Source organism: Acanthopagrus latus, chromosome 18 (genome assembly GCF_904848185.1).
Source record: "Acanthopagrus latus isolate v.2019 chromosome 18, fAcaLat1.1, whole genome shotgun sequence".
In the NCBI taxonomy this organism is placed as follows: domain Eukaryota; kingdom Metazoa; phylum Chordata; class Actinopteri; order Spariformes; family Sparidae; genus Acanthopagrus; species Acanthopagrus latus.
The window spans coordinates 25,724,325-25,741,250 of record NC_051056.1 but is presented as its reverse complement, the minus strand read 5'-3'; the positions used below and the strand labels follow the sequence as shown (position 1 = coordinate 25,741,250).

The window sequence follows — 16,926 nt, the reverse complement described above, 5'->3', positions numbered from 1 at the left end:
CTTTTAGGAAAGAGGGCTCAGAGCAGCCGCGGCAGGCTTTACAGCCGAGGTGAAAAACAATGGCAAAAACTGCGGAAAAACTGCAAGCGGCTGATAAGGAAATGCAGCCCCTGCGAGGGAAAACCAGGTGACAAACATGAATTGTTTGCCAGGATTTTTTCCTCCCTTTTCAATTTGCCTCCTCTATAAAATGTCTGAGGAGTAATCCCTGAGCTTCATTCCAGTTCCCCCAGTCTGACACAGAAACCACCATCTGCCTCCCTCACACCCCTTAACATTGTCAACGGGTGCTGCTTGCTCCATTAAACAGCCACTTAATATGGATGACCAAAGCTCACCCAGCAGCCCAAAACCTCCCACACAGACAACGACTGCAAACAGAGAAACAGTGCGCTGAGGAACAACACCACAGCAGAGGATGTGACTATACACTAAAGTCCTGTAAGCACACAGTGTGTTCGGTCTGCATGAAGGTATGAGCTCAGTTATTGACAGGACGACCAGAAGGTCAGAGGGCCCGTTCACACCTGGATGTGGTGCAGCAAAATAGTACTAGTCAGGGCTTGCTGGTAAATAAGTGAGGCTGAGAGATAACTGTGTGTTATGTCAGCATGTTAGCCTCACAGATCCATCGTGATGGACTTCTAAGCATGAGATGATCTATAAATACTTACAACTAGATTATTAATAAACATACAGCCGTGTGACACTTGGTTAGATCCATCCACTTCCTGTCTTTGTCTGTTTTCACACCCTTTATTGTGTAAACCTGCGTTTCATATGTTCATCAGCCCGTGTGTGTTTTGTGCTGCATTCACGTGCTCGTCAGATGGTCCCATCTTCTGAGTTGGTAGCAGTTGTAGTTTAGGAAGTAATGCAGCATTTTTTTATCACTCGGAGTGCTTGAACAGCACGTTGACTGCAGTTTCCAGTATTTGAGTGACAAGGAATCACAAAGGAAAAGCTACAATGACTGTTCATTACTTTGGTTTATACCATCAATCCAATATTTACTTTTGTTTACGTCTACTCGATAACTCGTGTATAGAATTTCCTCAGACTTTCCGAGTTGTGAGGGCATTCATGTGAATTATACTAATTGGAAAAAATGTTTTTCTGATAATTCGGACAACACATGAACAGACAATAAGTTTTAATAATAAGTTTTTTTCTTAACACATTGTTGGTTCAACTGTTTTCGGCTTGTGTCCTCTACATCCCTTGTCCTCCTGCATCTGTTCCCCTTGTGTGTCCTCTGTGTTTCCTCTGTGTGTCCTCTGTGTTTCCTCTGTGTTTCCTCTGTGTGTCCTCTGTGTTTCCTCTGTGTTTCCTCTGTGTTTCCTCTGTGTGTCCTCTGTGTTTCCTCTGTTTGTCCTCTGTTTGTCCTCTGTGTGTCCTCTGTGTTTCCTCTGTGTGTCCTCTGCGTGTCCTGTGTGTTTCCTCTGTGTGTCCTCTGTGTGTCCTCTGTTTCCTCTGTGTTTCCTCTGTGTGTCCTCTGTGTTTCCTCTGTTTGTCCTCTGTGTTTCCTCTGTGTCCTCTGTGTGTCCTCTGTGTGTCCTCTGTGTTTCATCTGTGTGTCCTCTGTGTGTCCTCTGTGTTTCCTCTGTGTGTCCTGTGTTTCCTCTGTGTTTCCTCTGTGTTTCTTCTGTGTGTCCTCTGTGTGTCCTCTGTGTTTCCTCTGTTTGTCCTCTGTGTTTCCTCTGTGTCCTCTGTGTGTCCTCTGTGTGTCCTCTGTGTTTCCTCTGTTTGTCCTCTGTGTGTCCTCTGTGTGTCCTCTGTATTTCCTCTGTGTGTCCTCTGTGTTTCCTCTGTTTGTCCTCTGTGTTTCCTCTGTTTGTCCTCTGTGTGTCCTCTGTGTGTCCTCTGAGTGTCCTCTGTGTGTCCTCTGTGTGTCCTCTGTGTGTCCTCTGTGTTTCCTCTGTTTGTCCTCTGTGTTTCCTCTGTGTGTCCTCTGTGTGTCCTCTGTGTTTCCTCTGTGTGTCCTCTGTATTTCCTCTGTGTGTCCTCTGTGTTTCCTCTGTTTGTCCTCTGTGTGTCCTCTGTGTTTCCTCTGTTTGTCCTCTGTTTGTCCTCTGTGTTTCCTCTGTGTTTCCTCTGTGTGTCCTCTGTGTTTCCTCTGTGTTTCCTCTGGGTGTCCTCTGTGTTTCCTCTGTTTGTCCTCTGTTTGTCCTCTGTGTGTCCTCTGTTTGTCCTCTGTGTTTCCTCTGTGTTTCCTCTGTGTGTCCTCTGTGTTTCCTCTGTGTTTCCTCTGGGTGTCCTCTGTGTTTCCTCTGTTTGTCCTCTGTGTGTCCTCTGTTTGTCCTCTGTGTTTCCTCTGTGTTTCCTCTGTGTGTCCTCTGTGTTTCCTCTGTGTGTCCTCTGTGTGTCCTCTGTGTTTCCTCTGTGTTTCCTCTGTTTGTCCTCTGTGTGTCCTCTGTTTGTCCTCTGTGTTTCCTCTGTGTGTCTTCTGTGTTTCTGCTTTATTATCTGCAGTTTCTTGTTTTTCTTCCATTGAGTATTTCTTTTTACTTTTTTTTCTGTGGACTTTCCTTTGCATATTATTTTCTGGTTTGCATTTAGGATTTTGGATGTCAGATTTTTGGATATCAGCTCATCCTTTTTGCTGTCCAACCCGCCTGCCTCTGTGTCTGCGTTTGGGTCCTTTTTCGATGAACTGTGACGCCACCACCTGCCGTATAATTGTCTGTTAACTATCTCTCCTTTCGTGGAGCAGTTTATACTTCCAGCTTCGTCTGGTTTGGATTCCTCGTCTGTCTGTTCCCTCAAAGGTCAGCACCATCATGACAGTTTGCTATTTGTCTGTGGTGCTAATTTGCATGTCAAAGTTCACCAAACTTGAGCTCAATCCCCAAAAAAATGGGCTCGGATTTGCTTTGCCCCCACGAGCAAATCCACAGGAGACGATTTAGATTTTTGTTGTGAAATCTCACTGCTTTAAATGCAGGTGTGACCAGGCCTTTAGTGCCCTTAAGCAAGTGCCAGCACTCTTATTGTAAGTTGCCTGAATATAGGTGTCAACTAAAGTTCACCACCTGGTAGTGCTGCATAATAACACCCGCTCCCCTGCCTGCGTTATGTGCGGTGTGTGAAAAGCTCTAGGGTATCATGAGAAAATCTTTGTTGATCCCTGGCAAACATAGCAGCACTTTAAACATCGTGTCATGTAGACAGTGTTTCCACCCCTGGGACAGAGTGGCAGGAGAGGGTAAATTCATTAACTACAGTACAACTGGTGTATAATTAAGTTGTGCACTGTAGGCGGAAAGACTACATACACCAGGAGCAGGCTGCACAAAACAAATTACCATCATTCCCAAGGTCCAACACTTGATAAAAAAAAAAGTTGCTTGTGTTGTAATAATATATCATTTGTCAATACCAAAATGGAAAAGCCTTTCAAAAGAGAGTATAAACTGGTGGACTGTAATCATGTTGTCTTTGTGCTTGTCAGCTGGCATTTAGAAATCCTTGCCCCATGCTAAAATGCTGACCTTTACCACTTCCCCCCCAGGCCCTCTCCTGCAAGTTATTGGAGTCGTTTCTCAACTGTGAAGTCAAAGTCATGTTGTGAGCCCCCTGTCGTGACCTCCATTTACTTCCCAGAGAAGACTCACTTGGCTTCAGTGGCTAAGAGGTCCAATTAGAGAGTGCTGTTTGTGTTCCTCCAGTTTGATTTTAATTTCTGCAGCCACGGGAATGGTGGGCGCACTTGCTCAATGCCAGAGCAACTCCCCCACCACCCCACCCCCACCCCTCTCGGCTCAGACCACCATAAACCGCGCCGCACCAGTCCTCCGAGTCATTATAAGTCTGCTGGCCGGAGCTTAAAAGTGGGGGAAAGTGTGTCAGAAGCTCGGGTGAAGCACCTCATGTGCTGCAACCCAATCTTTGATGTGACAGAATGTGGCTTTTTTTATTTATTTTTTTTTTTCTCCGCCCGTCTCTGCAGGTCACAACTGTGTCGCTGGATGACAAACAAGAAGCGGCACGGAAAGCAAAATTCTAATTCAAGCGAGAGTGACGGGGTTGAACGTGAGGGAGGGGGCACGACCCAATATAAATGATTCCTGCTCCGACTATAGCCCCAGGAATCTACGTCAAGCTTAACTAATGTGCAATTAAGCTTTAGACTGGGAGAAAATCACCTTGTAAAAACATTTGTCAAGTGAACTGTTTTTCTGTTCTGGGCTGCTAATTAACAAGGGGATGGGAAGAGGGGGTTTGTTTGTGTGTGTATTTACATATACATGAAGAAAATAAATATCTCCACTGTTAGGGGAGAGCATTACCAAATCCCCTTCATATGTCTCTATTAGACAACACTGACATGTAGTCCCTATCATTAAGCAATAATAGTTTACTTTACAGCTCATGAACTACAGTATCAACAAATTAAGCCCACTGATAGTGTTGGGTGCCAAGCGAAGCATTGTGGTGGAGGGGGGGAGGGAAGCAGGGAGGGAGGAGAGGAGAGGAGGAGGGTGGAGGCGAATGCAAGGCTTTATTGTGTCTGTCACATTAAACGATACTGCAGCCACACTCAGAGTAATGAAGACCACTTCTAAAGTCATTTAAAAGTCAAATCATCACTGTCTGTGAATTTCAATGATGTATAATAGAAAGAGCATGCCGGAGGCTCGAGAACAGGGTGAGGGAGAGGGAGAGGAGCGAGTCGGGGCAGTTGGAGTCAGGAAGTTGCCGCCCTCCCGGCGGACAAAAAGGTGATAGATAAAACGATGAGGCTGCACGGCTCAGGGGAAGAGAGTGCAAATGCAGGACAGTACTTTGTGTCGGGCCTGGACGTTTTTACAGGCTCTGACATGCCATGTTATATATGAGTGTGCGTGTGGTGTTTCCAGCAGGTGGATGCATCCGAGGCCGTGGATACGAAGGTGGATGACTCCCAAGTGTGGGTTCCTGCCGAGGAGCCCATCGTTAACTCGGCCTTCCTCTTTGACTCCAAGATCTGGGAGATTTGCCAGGAGCTGCCCATCCACTGGATCCATCCCTCCCCTCTGAGCGGTGAGAGCAGGGGGCACCTCTGCCTGTAAACGAAGGCTATTAACACCCACTGGAGGGCATTCCCACAGGTTATATGTACGTCTGCAGAGACCAAATAAGCCCCCAGCTGGCCAGTGTGTGGAAGAGGCATTCAGATCTTTTATTTAGGTTTAAGTATCAACGTGGAAGTTATTCTACATTATTACAAGTCCTGCATTCAGAGCTGTATTTAAGTAAGAGGGGTAAAGAGCTAAATGTCGGCCCAGTTCTCTGCAGGATAATAACAATCGCCAGAATAAATGTTGGCTGAGTACGTTTCTCCAAAACCACACATGAGTTCAAGCTGTATGTTTCTTTATGTTGCAAATGTTTGATTTGGAAGAATTTTCCATTTCTCTCGTGCTTACACTCTGGTGAGGTTTAGGCACCAAACATCTTGTTCAGCGTCAGGTAAGCATCATGAATATATACTACTGAATATATTCAGGTGTGTCACAGCTGTCGCGATGCAGATGCTCACTGTAGTCGGCCATTTTGCAGCTTTGTCAGCGCGAACATATTTTGAATTATTATCACCTTTATTACCACATGAACATCATGTTGTAGCTTTCTGAGGTGGAGCTGATTTCAACCCTGTTTTATTATGATCGTTTATGTTTTTGTGTTGCAAAAAGTCCCTCAGGTACATTTTTCTTAAAATTAGTGAAGAAAATCTGCCCATCAATCTGCTCTGCATTGTAGAAATAAGTACAGAAGACTTGTTTTGGTTTTTTTTATAATCAAATTCAAGGTGCTCGGATATTGAAAAAGGAGGAAGTCACAAAATGTTAATATTGAAAGATTATTCAAAATCAAATTCGTGGGTTGTTATTGCTCAGAAAAAGAAAAATGTAGCCGAATAAAACTTTTTCAGTTGTGTTTAGATTCCAAAACAGAATAATTCTGCAGAACTTTTCACAGAAGGATTTTTCATTTCACAATGATGATGTGTGAATATTCTGGTTTGGAAACAGTAAATAATCTATTAAACAGAATGCAGATGATTTAAAAATTAGTAAGTCAGTAAAGTATGAGTAACTCAAATTAAATCTGGTATTCCATTACTGCTGTTGATTATCTGGAGATTGTCTTTAAAGAGTTTTGTCTCAGAAGGATGTGTGGGCTTTATTCTTCAGGATTAGTGGAAAATCACTGTGTTGGTATTACAACCACACAATTTGACAGAAGCATTAAAAAACCTTGGAAAGTATTTCTCCTGAATGTTAGTAATTAACATCAAGCCACTGAGAAAATAGAGTGCACGAGCCGCAGCTTTCTCATTTTGCTTCAAACAAAAGAAAATCTGTTGCGGGCGTACGAACATCCCGTCTCTTTATTTGCTCCCTCTGTGTATTCAGATGCCGAGGTGGAAAATGTGGAGAACGTGGATGCGCCCGACGCCGAGGTCGCAGGTCAGCGTTTCGCCCGCGACGTCATGGACCACGTCGCCGTGAACGACTATGTAAGTTCACCACGTCAATCAGGGACCACACCACGAGATACAGTAACGTCTTCAATCAGCTCCGGCTCTGCCTCGACTCTTTCTGCATATAAATCGCTCACTAATTGATGTTAAAACTGACTTTGTGCACCAGAGGGCACAGCAATTGCTCTATATATCTGTTTAAGTAAGGCCAGTTCATTGAAGACTCCCTTAATGTCTCTCCATTAATTGAGAGGAATATCCAGCCGTTCAAAGGCAGCAACTTGTGCCTTACAGCACCCGATAGCTCCTCTTTTCACTTCCTCTTTTCCAAGGCGGTGGAGAGCGCCGCACAAAGCAGCACTCTCAAGGTCACTCACTGCTGCACAGATAAGTTGCATTTATTAATAATGCTTTAATTATCAAAGCGTATAAAATGAATGGGAAGGCCAAGTAGCATATTTTGGTGTTCTGCGAGTAAACCACTCACCGCTGTACGGCTAATTATCCCTGACTGCAAGGGAGAATCATATAGAGCAGTTTATTACGCAGCAGTCATACTGGCACACTTTACACAGCAGTTGCACAGTAACGCCTTGATTCCAAACCGTGACCTTGCATTTGCAACGCAGTTTTGTTCCGGCTCCCATCAGATAGCAGAGCGTCATGTCTGCTTTATATCGTGGCTCTGGTTGCTCTGATTGTGTTTATCTCATTTTTTTTTTCCTTGATCTTTGTGCTCATACCATCGATGAGTAGCCTTCTTAGTCACATGGTTTCTTTTTTGTGCTGTTCATCCGCAGCTTGAAGCAGCTACAGTCCCCCTCTGTCGCATGTATCCTTGAAGAGAGCAGCGTCTGTACACTTCTGTAACCTGGTGGAACCACAAGCATCGTCTAAAATGGCTGCTCCGGCTGCAGACATGCACTGTGGAATCTGGCCGACCGTCTACCGCCAGCCATCAGTGAGCGTCTGTGGCCCGAGTGTTTGGGGTGTTTCCCGCACGGTTGGCGCAAGTCGCCGTTGTCGGCAGCTCTTCGATAGACTGAGCTGGTAGAATCGGCAGCTGAGCCCGTTGGTGAGAGGAATCAGAAAAGGAGAGCGCCTCGAGCCCGTCGCTGTAGTATTAATGATTTCACTCATGTGGTGCAGTTTCTCCTCAGTCTTCTCCAGCGATGCTGCAGCTTTTTATCAGACATATTCTCGATTAGAAGTGGTTATATTAGCGAGATAGAGGTGTGAAAATGATAACATCATTAATCAAAACAACAGTTTGTGTATCTAAGTTTCCCTTTTGCAATGACTGATACAGACTACTACCACTTAATTACCTCTTCATGTCCCTCTTTTCGACTAAGGCAGCTCAGGTGCTGGTTCAGAGCCAGTGTCCGCTCTGGAACCAGTTCTTTGCATTTCTTTGGCCAAAGAACTGACACCTTGCTGGTCTAGAACAAAGAACCGCTCAGGTCAGGGGCTTGGAGCGGGTTGATCATGACTGAGGACAAAATAAAACCACTTACGACAGCCATTTTTAACAACCAGAGCTAGTGTAGCTTCTTCTGACCACGTGAGAATAAACAAAAGATTTCCCCTGTCATGTTTGGATGACACTGCAGCAGTACAAACCCAGGAACAGGTGTAGGAATATTTGGTCCGAGTTCCATAATTGTCCCTAACAATGCTGGGACGTTGGAGAGGTATGCAGTGACTGAATGATGCGAGTCTACGGTGGCTCTCATGCTGGTGGACGAGCAGATTAGTTATTAAAAGGCTCACAGGTTGATCCAAATTTAAACCAGAACCAGCGCTTGGTTCACTTTGGGTGAAAAGCGGTAATACAGGTGCTGAACACAAAAGGCAGTTGACCGATTTGCGATGTGCTACGTGTGTCTTGGTCCTGAAGATCGCAGGAACATGTGCGGGTGGAAAGATATCCGACACACATGCACACACACACACACACACACACATTCAGCACTTACAGGTGAATAGACACTAAAGCTAAATCCAAGGATAATGAGGCGGGTTCCATCTCCTCCTCAGAGCGGTGAGAAACGGTGAGGAGAAATGAGACGTCCTGTAATGTTGACATTTATCAGGCCTGTCCCAGAAACACCTCCCGCTCATCTCCTCAATTTCCCCCCAGCTTCTGTGTCTTCTCCCTCATCGTCTGTGGCAGGAGATGCAGTGCTATGCAATTAAAACATACCAGGGGATGAAAAACTCGGCTCGTCTTTTGAAACGTTCTGCCTCTATCAGCTGAGTTATGCATACCACTGCAATCCATTCCAGCAGCACATCCAGGCTCTGTTTGTGGGTCCGGCGATAACAAAGGCCTTTGTGGCCAAGCAGAGGGCAGGCGGCAGTCTGTAATTGGGAGTCTGAACTCTCTCGCTCATTCCAGTGGGATGCCACATGTGTTAGCCAAAACCTCTTTCTGCTTCATTCAGAACTCATGTAAATGTGCACACAGTCAGCAAACCACCAAGCACACACACAGTCTGCCGCTCGCTGTGCTTCCCTTTCTACCTGCAGCCTTTTATCTATCACACTCACACACATATACACACACACACACACAAACCGAGCCTGGCACATTAAAAAACAAGCACTCACTTCATCTGCGTTCCTGAATTTCTGCGCCGCGTCTTCCCACGTCTGAGCAGAATAATTGTTGGAGTCCTTGTGACAGAGGCTGACAGATATATGGAAGTGACCTTTGCCACGGCTGCCATTTCAGAGAGCAGTGTGTATCAGAGGTGGCCCTGGACATTTCAAACTGAATAACTACCATCTGACAAGGCTGAAGGGATGCTACCACTGCCCTTGACCCACATAGCAAGGATGGACCTCCAATATGAAATGACCTCATACACATACACGTGTAAACATGTTGGATGTGTGTTTCTGACTGCGTTGAGTGTTTCCATCGTGAATGAAGCTTGGACCAGGCTTACAAACCGCTGGGAGCCTCATTCAGGGTCAAGCTGCACGACCATTCATGCATAACAGAGAGAAGAGTGCAGAAAGCTGAAGGAATTTAAATCCATGAATGCAGGAGCTGTTTGTGCCTCTGGAGAAATCTTTACACCGAAGCTAAAGCTCCTTATCACTCCTGGTAAACCGGCAGAGTTTACTGAAATACAGGACTATCGCCTTATTCAATTACACCCAATTTCATTGTCATTCCACCTGACTGTAGAGCGCCGCGAGATGAGAATCTGAGATCAGGACAAGCAGCGAGGCGTTGTGGTGTGCTGCACTGTCCTGTGCCTCTACATAAAAATAAAATAAAAAAACAGTGTTATTGAATACAAAGCAGGCCATGAAACAGAAATGTTATCTCCGCTGTTTTGATCCCAGAATGAATGTGACGAGCTCTGCTATGAGATTTAATAACACATCCAGGCATGTGCTTCAAGCTCATGAAGAGCGGTGATCAGCGCGTGTGAAATAACACCAACAAGTGTGGAGATTAGAGGAGTCGTGCTTTGATTCATTACATCTTATTGAATGACTGACGCAGTTTTCTACTCTGCAGACTCATTCATATCCAGTGCCTCATATTATGCACAGAGTGTGTGCGTGCGTGTGTGTGTGTTTGCGCGTGTATACGTGAGTGTGTGATGAAATCAGATGCAGCAAGGGGGTAATGGCTTTTACTCTTCATTAATGCTGCTTGTTTTTGAGTGACTGCCTCAGATTTCCCAAGGTGAACCATTCTTATCACGGCGGCATCCCACTAGAGATGGCAACTCAAAGCCGCGGTGATTAATATGTACCCTCCGTTTTAAAAGGATAGCTCTGATTAATTGTCTTTAAGGTACAATGCCGCCTATTGGCTGTTTGTTTTGATAAACGCGGCGTCATTTGAATAAAATATTTTCTTCATTTTCCGAGCCGGAGCGCCACGTTTCGTAACAAACCCAGTTCGGGCTGCGAGGAGCAGATAAGATTATCATTGGTCCATTGACAGCTTTCGTGTTGTTTCCATAACAGATTGTTGCCTGGAAGCTGATGACCTGAAACTTGACTGAAACAATAAATCATTAAAAGCCTACCTGCGCTTGTCATAGTAATAAATCAAACCCAGCGACGGTAGATATCATCTGTCGCAGCCTTTCTGTGTGTTTTAAGTGTGTCTCACGAGGGTGTAATTTTACTCAATTTATCATCGCTCGCATCAAACGCGGGCTTCGCTCTTTTGTGAGTCATGCTTATGGTGAATTTATTGTTATGTGATCGTAGTCTGCCAGCTGCCACGGCGAAGAAAGCAAATACAATGAGCGTGAATCCTCCGTGATTGACTACCCTCTGACTTATAGATGCAAGAAAACCCCCTAATTCCCAAACTTAATGCGGCGAGGGACCAGAAGGACTCAGCCGTGTGTTCCTGCCGGTCCTGTCCTCTTAAACAATCCCCACACACTCTCTGGTCCCAGCAGCGGATGTGTTTTGTTCTGCACTGTTGCATGTAGCTGAGTCACTGCGAGCGCGTTGTAAGAATTATGTCGGTCGGTTCTGAATGTGAAGTCATCGACTCCTGGATCTGAGCAGTTTAACGAGACAGCGCCGGATTGTCTCTGGGGATTCATTTACTAAAAGAGATTGAAATGTGGTCAAATGCATACTGAGGGCAGTTGCTGCCTCAACTTGCGCGGTGAGTTAAGTGGCACTTCTCCGAACCCCATTTGGAGTCGCTCTTGATCAAAGGCATGGCACTCAGCCCCCGCGAGTCTACGAGGGCATGAACCAACCAGCACAATGGAAAAATCCAAGGGCCATTAATTCTACCCAATTTACCTTTCGTTTGGGTTTCATTTGGCCCCTCTATAAATTCAGAGGCAGCCAGCAAGAGCAAATGAAAGAATCCTTGTTAGGCGATCATTACTCTGCTAATTGCTTTAGGAATGTGCCATGCACTTAAAGTCAAGGTCAGGGGGAGGGCGCCAAGACGTGGGGAGCTCTAATTTGAATGCTCTATTGGAGGAGGGGCTGCCATTTTGGTGCAGAGTGTGGGCTCCGGTCGAGGGAGTTAAGAGGTCAGAGATGAAAGAAATAGTGTAATTATGCTGGTAACTACCAATGTTAGAGTCCCTTTGATTGAGGATAGCACTGGAGGAGAGGCTGTGAATGCTGGATCCACAGACGGAGGGGGATTGTGGCGTGCTACCTCCGGTATAATAGAAAGGTCAAGGGTATTATATCATGTTTTATGCTCCAGGAGCTTAAATGAAGCTCGCTCACTCCCACCGCTATCTTGATCTCGTTGTCACAGTCATCAAGCATGGCACAACTTTGCATTTCCACAGACATCAATTCTGATCTTTTCACTCTTGTTTGGGTTTTACATATATTCTGCTGACCTACAAGCAAAGCAGGCTCATCAATTCACGCCACCCCCCTCCTCCTCCTCCTCCTCCTCCTCCTCCTCCTCCTCCTCGTCTTCCTCTCCTGTCCTTGCCTTCGGGAGGACTGGCATTTGTCATGTGTGTGATTGTAACCCCGTCCGCTCCTGTGTGTGTCCTTCTGCAGAGAGACGTCGGAATCGAGCTGGATAACCGTCTGGACGACCGCGGCTACTGCTGCCAGCACTGCCGCCGCGGCTACCGCTACTGCCGCCGCTACCACGAGCCTCTGGGGGGCTTCAACCCGTGGCCGTACTACTACCAAGGTGGCCGGGTCATCTGTCAGATCGTAATGCCGTGCAACTGGTGGATCGCCCGCATGCTGGGGAGGATCTGAGGAGGCATGGTGCCGTCTGGGATCTAAACTTGTTTCTGTTGGTGAAGGTGCAAAAAAATTCTCCCTTTGATAAATAATCCAGATCTCTTGTGAGACCAAAGCAGACAATTATTAACCAATCTGAAAGTTGGCCCGTTGCGATTCAGTCAGTCTTAATGGCATTTGAAGTGTTTTGATTGTTTCTTTTAAAAAAAAAAAACAGTGGTCGTCTACAGCTGTCTGACTTTCTCTGCTTATCCACTCATGTAGCATCCTCTCTGTTTGATGGGAGCAATTTAGTCTGGAAGATGTCGCCAGAAACTAATCTACTGTGTGTCCTTAACTTTGTCATGCATTCATTTATTATTTTTTTTTCACTTAATGGATTCTTACTCATACTGTAATGTATGTAAATGTACGAACAGTACAACCACGTTTGTAAGAATCAGAATGGTGCTATAACGTTACACATTTAACGAAGTATATAATCTGTATATTGTCTCAGTTGTTTGTGATTAGGTCCTTTGTCATTTCTTGTATAACTAGCATATAAAAACCTTCCCTGTACTCAATAATGTCGCTTGCTTAAGTCATACAGCACTTCTTAATATTCTCTCTCACACACAACACATGGTAGAAATGATGTAAAGACACCAGATATATAATGTTACATGCGCATACAGTTATAATGCTACATGCAAGATATTCAAGTTAGGAAGAGAAATTAAACAAGCGATGATGATAATATTTTGGTAACACTTTAGATAAGAGAACACATATTGAGTAGTTGCTTATGAGCTTGCATACTAGCAGCATATCAGCTATTTATCAGTCTTCTTAGAGCATTATATCATCCCAAAAAACACCCTTAAAGGTCGGCTTTGACCCATATTTATGTTTCTTGTTAGGTGGCGACCTCTAGTGGCCACAGTAATCATTTCAGCAGCAAAGGAGGAAAATCAGGTGAAGTCGAACAAAGAGTGAAAAGTCTGAACGGGGAGGAGGTCGGGTTGTAAACACACCCAGGAGGCTGCAGTTAGTGTTCAGTGTGGAAATAAAAATCAACAGCGACACATTCTCACTTATAAACATAGTGAACTTACATCCCATCTTCCTAAATCTAACCAAACTGAGTGTACGACTCAAGAAGTGTGTTCTCAGTAACCTCCTGATATCTGATAACTGAGTTACGCCTCTCTGTCTCAGCCGTACGTTGGTGTAGTTGCAAGTTTCTGTCACTATTTGTTACAGTAAAGTGACTAAAAGAAGACTAAACCTTCAGTGAACACCTATTTAAATGTGCTACATCCGGCCCCTTTGTGCTGATTCACATCAATAGTTAATGGGGTCTTTCCTGGGCAGAGACCGTTCGTCCATTCAGGTTTTGTGGAAATCCGCCCAGTAGTTTTTTCACAAACCAACCAACCAACCAACCAACAAACAAACAAACAAACGGGCTCGGAGGCGATTAAAAACAACCATTGTGAGAGCCTGAAAGCCTGTTTAGTTAAGTTTAAGAGGAGAGGGGGGTTGAGCCCTCTTCAATCACAACAACAGTCACTCTCGCTTAACAACACTTCATACATTTCTGTGACAAAACACAAAACTCAAATCTTTCTCACAAATCTTTCACCAGTGGAGCCCTGTGTGTCAAACTGCTGGTGTCCACACGCAGAAGAGGTCATTGATAAGTGCTTTATAGTGACTGATAAAAAGCCAATATGCTGCTCATGTGTGCGCTAATAAGCCACTCGCTAACGGTTAAACTGCGTTCCCTCGTCTGAAGTGTTACCAAATAATATTAATAATGCCAACATGGCAGAGAAGAATTAACACAAAGCTGCCTAAAGCCTGGCGACGTCTCATAACACGTCTTTTTATCTGTTTTTGGTATCGTGTTACACTAAGGAGGTATAATTAAAGATGCACAGATCTCAGCTGTCCTTTGTGATGTAGCTACTGTTGTGTTAGCCTCCATTGTTTTTCCCTGTTGTTTCCAGACACGGAATGCTTTAAATAGTGCTACTGTTCAAACACTCAATGCTTTGCCAAGGCAACTTTTTTTTTTTTTTTTAATCTGTAACACCACATCTCAATCTGTCGAGCTGAAATAACTCTCATCTGCAGCTAACGGATCAGCAAGCGAGACAGGCATTTGTAATTGATGTTCCATCATCGGAATAACAAGTTGCACAAAATGCCCAAGAGTATTCGAAGCTAAGCGAGATACTCAAACGCTGAACAGAGAGACGGAAAATGGAGCACGGTTGTTGTCACACTTTTCACTTTGAAGCCTTCTGTATGTTTCCATCTCTTCCCCCTTATTTTTTTTCCAATTAAAATCTCATTGTATGAATAATCTCAGTTGTCCTATCGTATGAAAACAACAGGATTTCCTTGAAAGAAACTTTGCACTCCGGGGTGTTTGTGTGAAAGCTGATGCGGTGTGGGTTTGAATCTGTCTGTCGCAGCCCGCCGAACAGGCAGAACCCGCTCCCCGCGTCTCCGCCGAGTCCCATCGCTCATTAGCAAAAACACTTAGCGTCAAATTAAACGTGCCTCGACAGGAAAAAGACGCTGGACATGTATGCTTTTATTGTTTCTGTTTTATAGCCTGACACTCTCTCTCGTGTATCGGGTGCATAATAATGTTTGTTTCCGCATGCTTAGTGAATCTTGATGTTGACTCGTGTTGGCTCAGCGTGATAATAATGTCAGTGATATCAATAATATTTGGCAGTGAAATGGCTTTCCACTGAAAAAGAGGCGAAACGTATTACTGTATGTAAATGTTTTATGGATACGCTCATAAATGGGAGTTCAGACGGCAACCATATTGTTATTTTTAAATCAATAATGCCAATGGCCCAAAGCAACGTGTCAAGTAAAAAAAAATATAGTGGCACGAGTTAACAAATGCAATAATTGCAAACATACTTCAAATAAACTGACAAGTGCACCGCAGAGCCCCCCGAGGCGTTTCACAAAAGTTCATATAATCATCGTATATGTAATTCATTTCTCACTATTTCCTGTTTATCACATCAAATAGTCGAGTGTTTAGTAAAACGGATGCATTGAGCATGCTTGTGTTACTGCTGCTGGTGCCGAGGAAATACTGTAAAGTATTTTTTATTTTTTTTCCATAAGATGCTGTTAGTTGTCTATCTGGCGAGGTCTCGGAGGACTCTGAGGACTCTTTTGTGTAGTCGTGAGCGTAAATTGCCATGGAAGCCCTGAGAGCCGGTCTGAATGGGACGGCTCACCCTGACTGGAGAGGCTGATACAGATATTACAGCTCGGCTCCCCGAGAGCTCCTCACGCCTGTTGGGACAAAAAGTCCAATATTAACCATGAAAGTCAAACTTCGCACAATTAAAAAAAAAAAAAAAAAAAAGAAAATCCTTATAGAGGAGACCCAGAAAGACACACACACACACACGATGGTGGTGATAAAGAACTTGAGAAGAAAAAAAATGGAGACGGTCCAAATGCAGAAAAGTGAACCCACGTCTTGGTATCTACAACACAAATCTCCAGAGGTCATTGAAAGCATCTTGAGCAAACCAGTTGACTCCAGTCATCAGCAGCCTTTGAAGCCGTTTCATGGTTTTCCCGTTCAAAGATACAGTTTCTCATGATGTAAGTGATGTGAAGTAAATTACTCTAATATTTAGTGAGTGCGTTTAAACGCCGCAGCAGACAGAACAGAAAAACAAGACAGAGTCGGTGGAATTTCACCTTGAAACGGTATGTTTTCCTGCTCACAAAATGAAAACATCTTTGGTTAGTAGTCTCGGGTTGTTGTGTATTTTTTTTTAAATGCCAGGATATATTTTCTGCCTTTTTAGACATGTTGCAATCGAAACGAAACAAAAGACGTCAGTGTGGGATCGTGGGAGCTGTTGTCTTCCTCGTTTAACAACCAGCATCCAGATCCATCAACACGACTCAGAAATGATCACTGAGGAGTTTAAAGTTCGATTCACGTTACGACTTCCTCCCTCATCCCCCGACGCAAGATCGATGGAGGCGACTGTAAATGTTGGAATTTTTAATGTTTTGGAATACGTACATTTTTTTATTTCTAACATGATGGGGATACACACTGGGTGGAATGGGCCCCTGGGATTGTTTTGATTTGGCCCACGCTGTCTCTAGATTCGCCTCAGGTGATACTGAGAGGTTACCTTGAGGAAAATGACCGATTTCTGTGGGTTTGAACTTCATTGGAAGCATTTAGGACAAAAACTCGATCCCTTCCGAAGACCCAGATTGAATCTTTACGTCAGGAAACGGCCAAAAGAGGACAGCGTTGTGTTTTATTTTATTGTCAAGATGCAACGATTCTAGGATCCCGAGTTCCTTAAATGGACCGACTTCCTGCACGGTGTCACCGTACTCAGATTATGATCCAACATTGATTTTCTGTTGTTTTTTTATTTAATTATTTTCGAGAAACATCTGACGGGCCAAACTGAACCTTATGGCAGCCAACTTTTGGCAGCCGTGGTAGGATAATATATGTACAAAGGTCTAATCATGTTTCCTCAGATATTTATAGCAGCTGTCCTGCATATTATATCTTTAACACCCCGACCAATTCATTTGCATTCCTGCAGTCCATCATGTGGTTCAGTGCTGTCAGATGTGTGACGGTGAACTTTTCTCTTGAGCACCAGAGTGAAAGAATCCACCATTCCATCAGAAGCCCCACACGCACTTTATACTCTGTCTAG

General features: G+C 44.5%; 1 protein-coding gene across 2 annotated transcripts in view; it reads left to right on the top strand.

The window, feature by feature from the left end:
* Positions 1-14,545, top strand: part of tnmd (tenomodulin) — a 71,586-nt gene extending 57,041 nt beyond the window's left edge. Inside the window, exons 5-7 of one of the 2 annotated variants that reach the window (XM_037076108.1) lie at positions 4,860-5,022; positions 6,399-6,502; positions 11,999-14,545. In XM_037076108.1, coding sequence (XP_036932003.1) covers positions 4,860-5,022; positions 6,399-6,502; positions 11,999-12,208 — 477 coding nt within the window. In that variant the 3' untranslated portion in view covers positions 12,209-14,545. The remainder of the gene's footprint in view (positions 1-4,859; positions 5,023-6,398; positions 6,503-11,998) is intronic. The other variant, XM_037076109.1, reaches the window with a different exon arrangement.
* Positions 14,546-16,926: the final 2,381 nt, after the last annotated feature.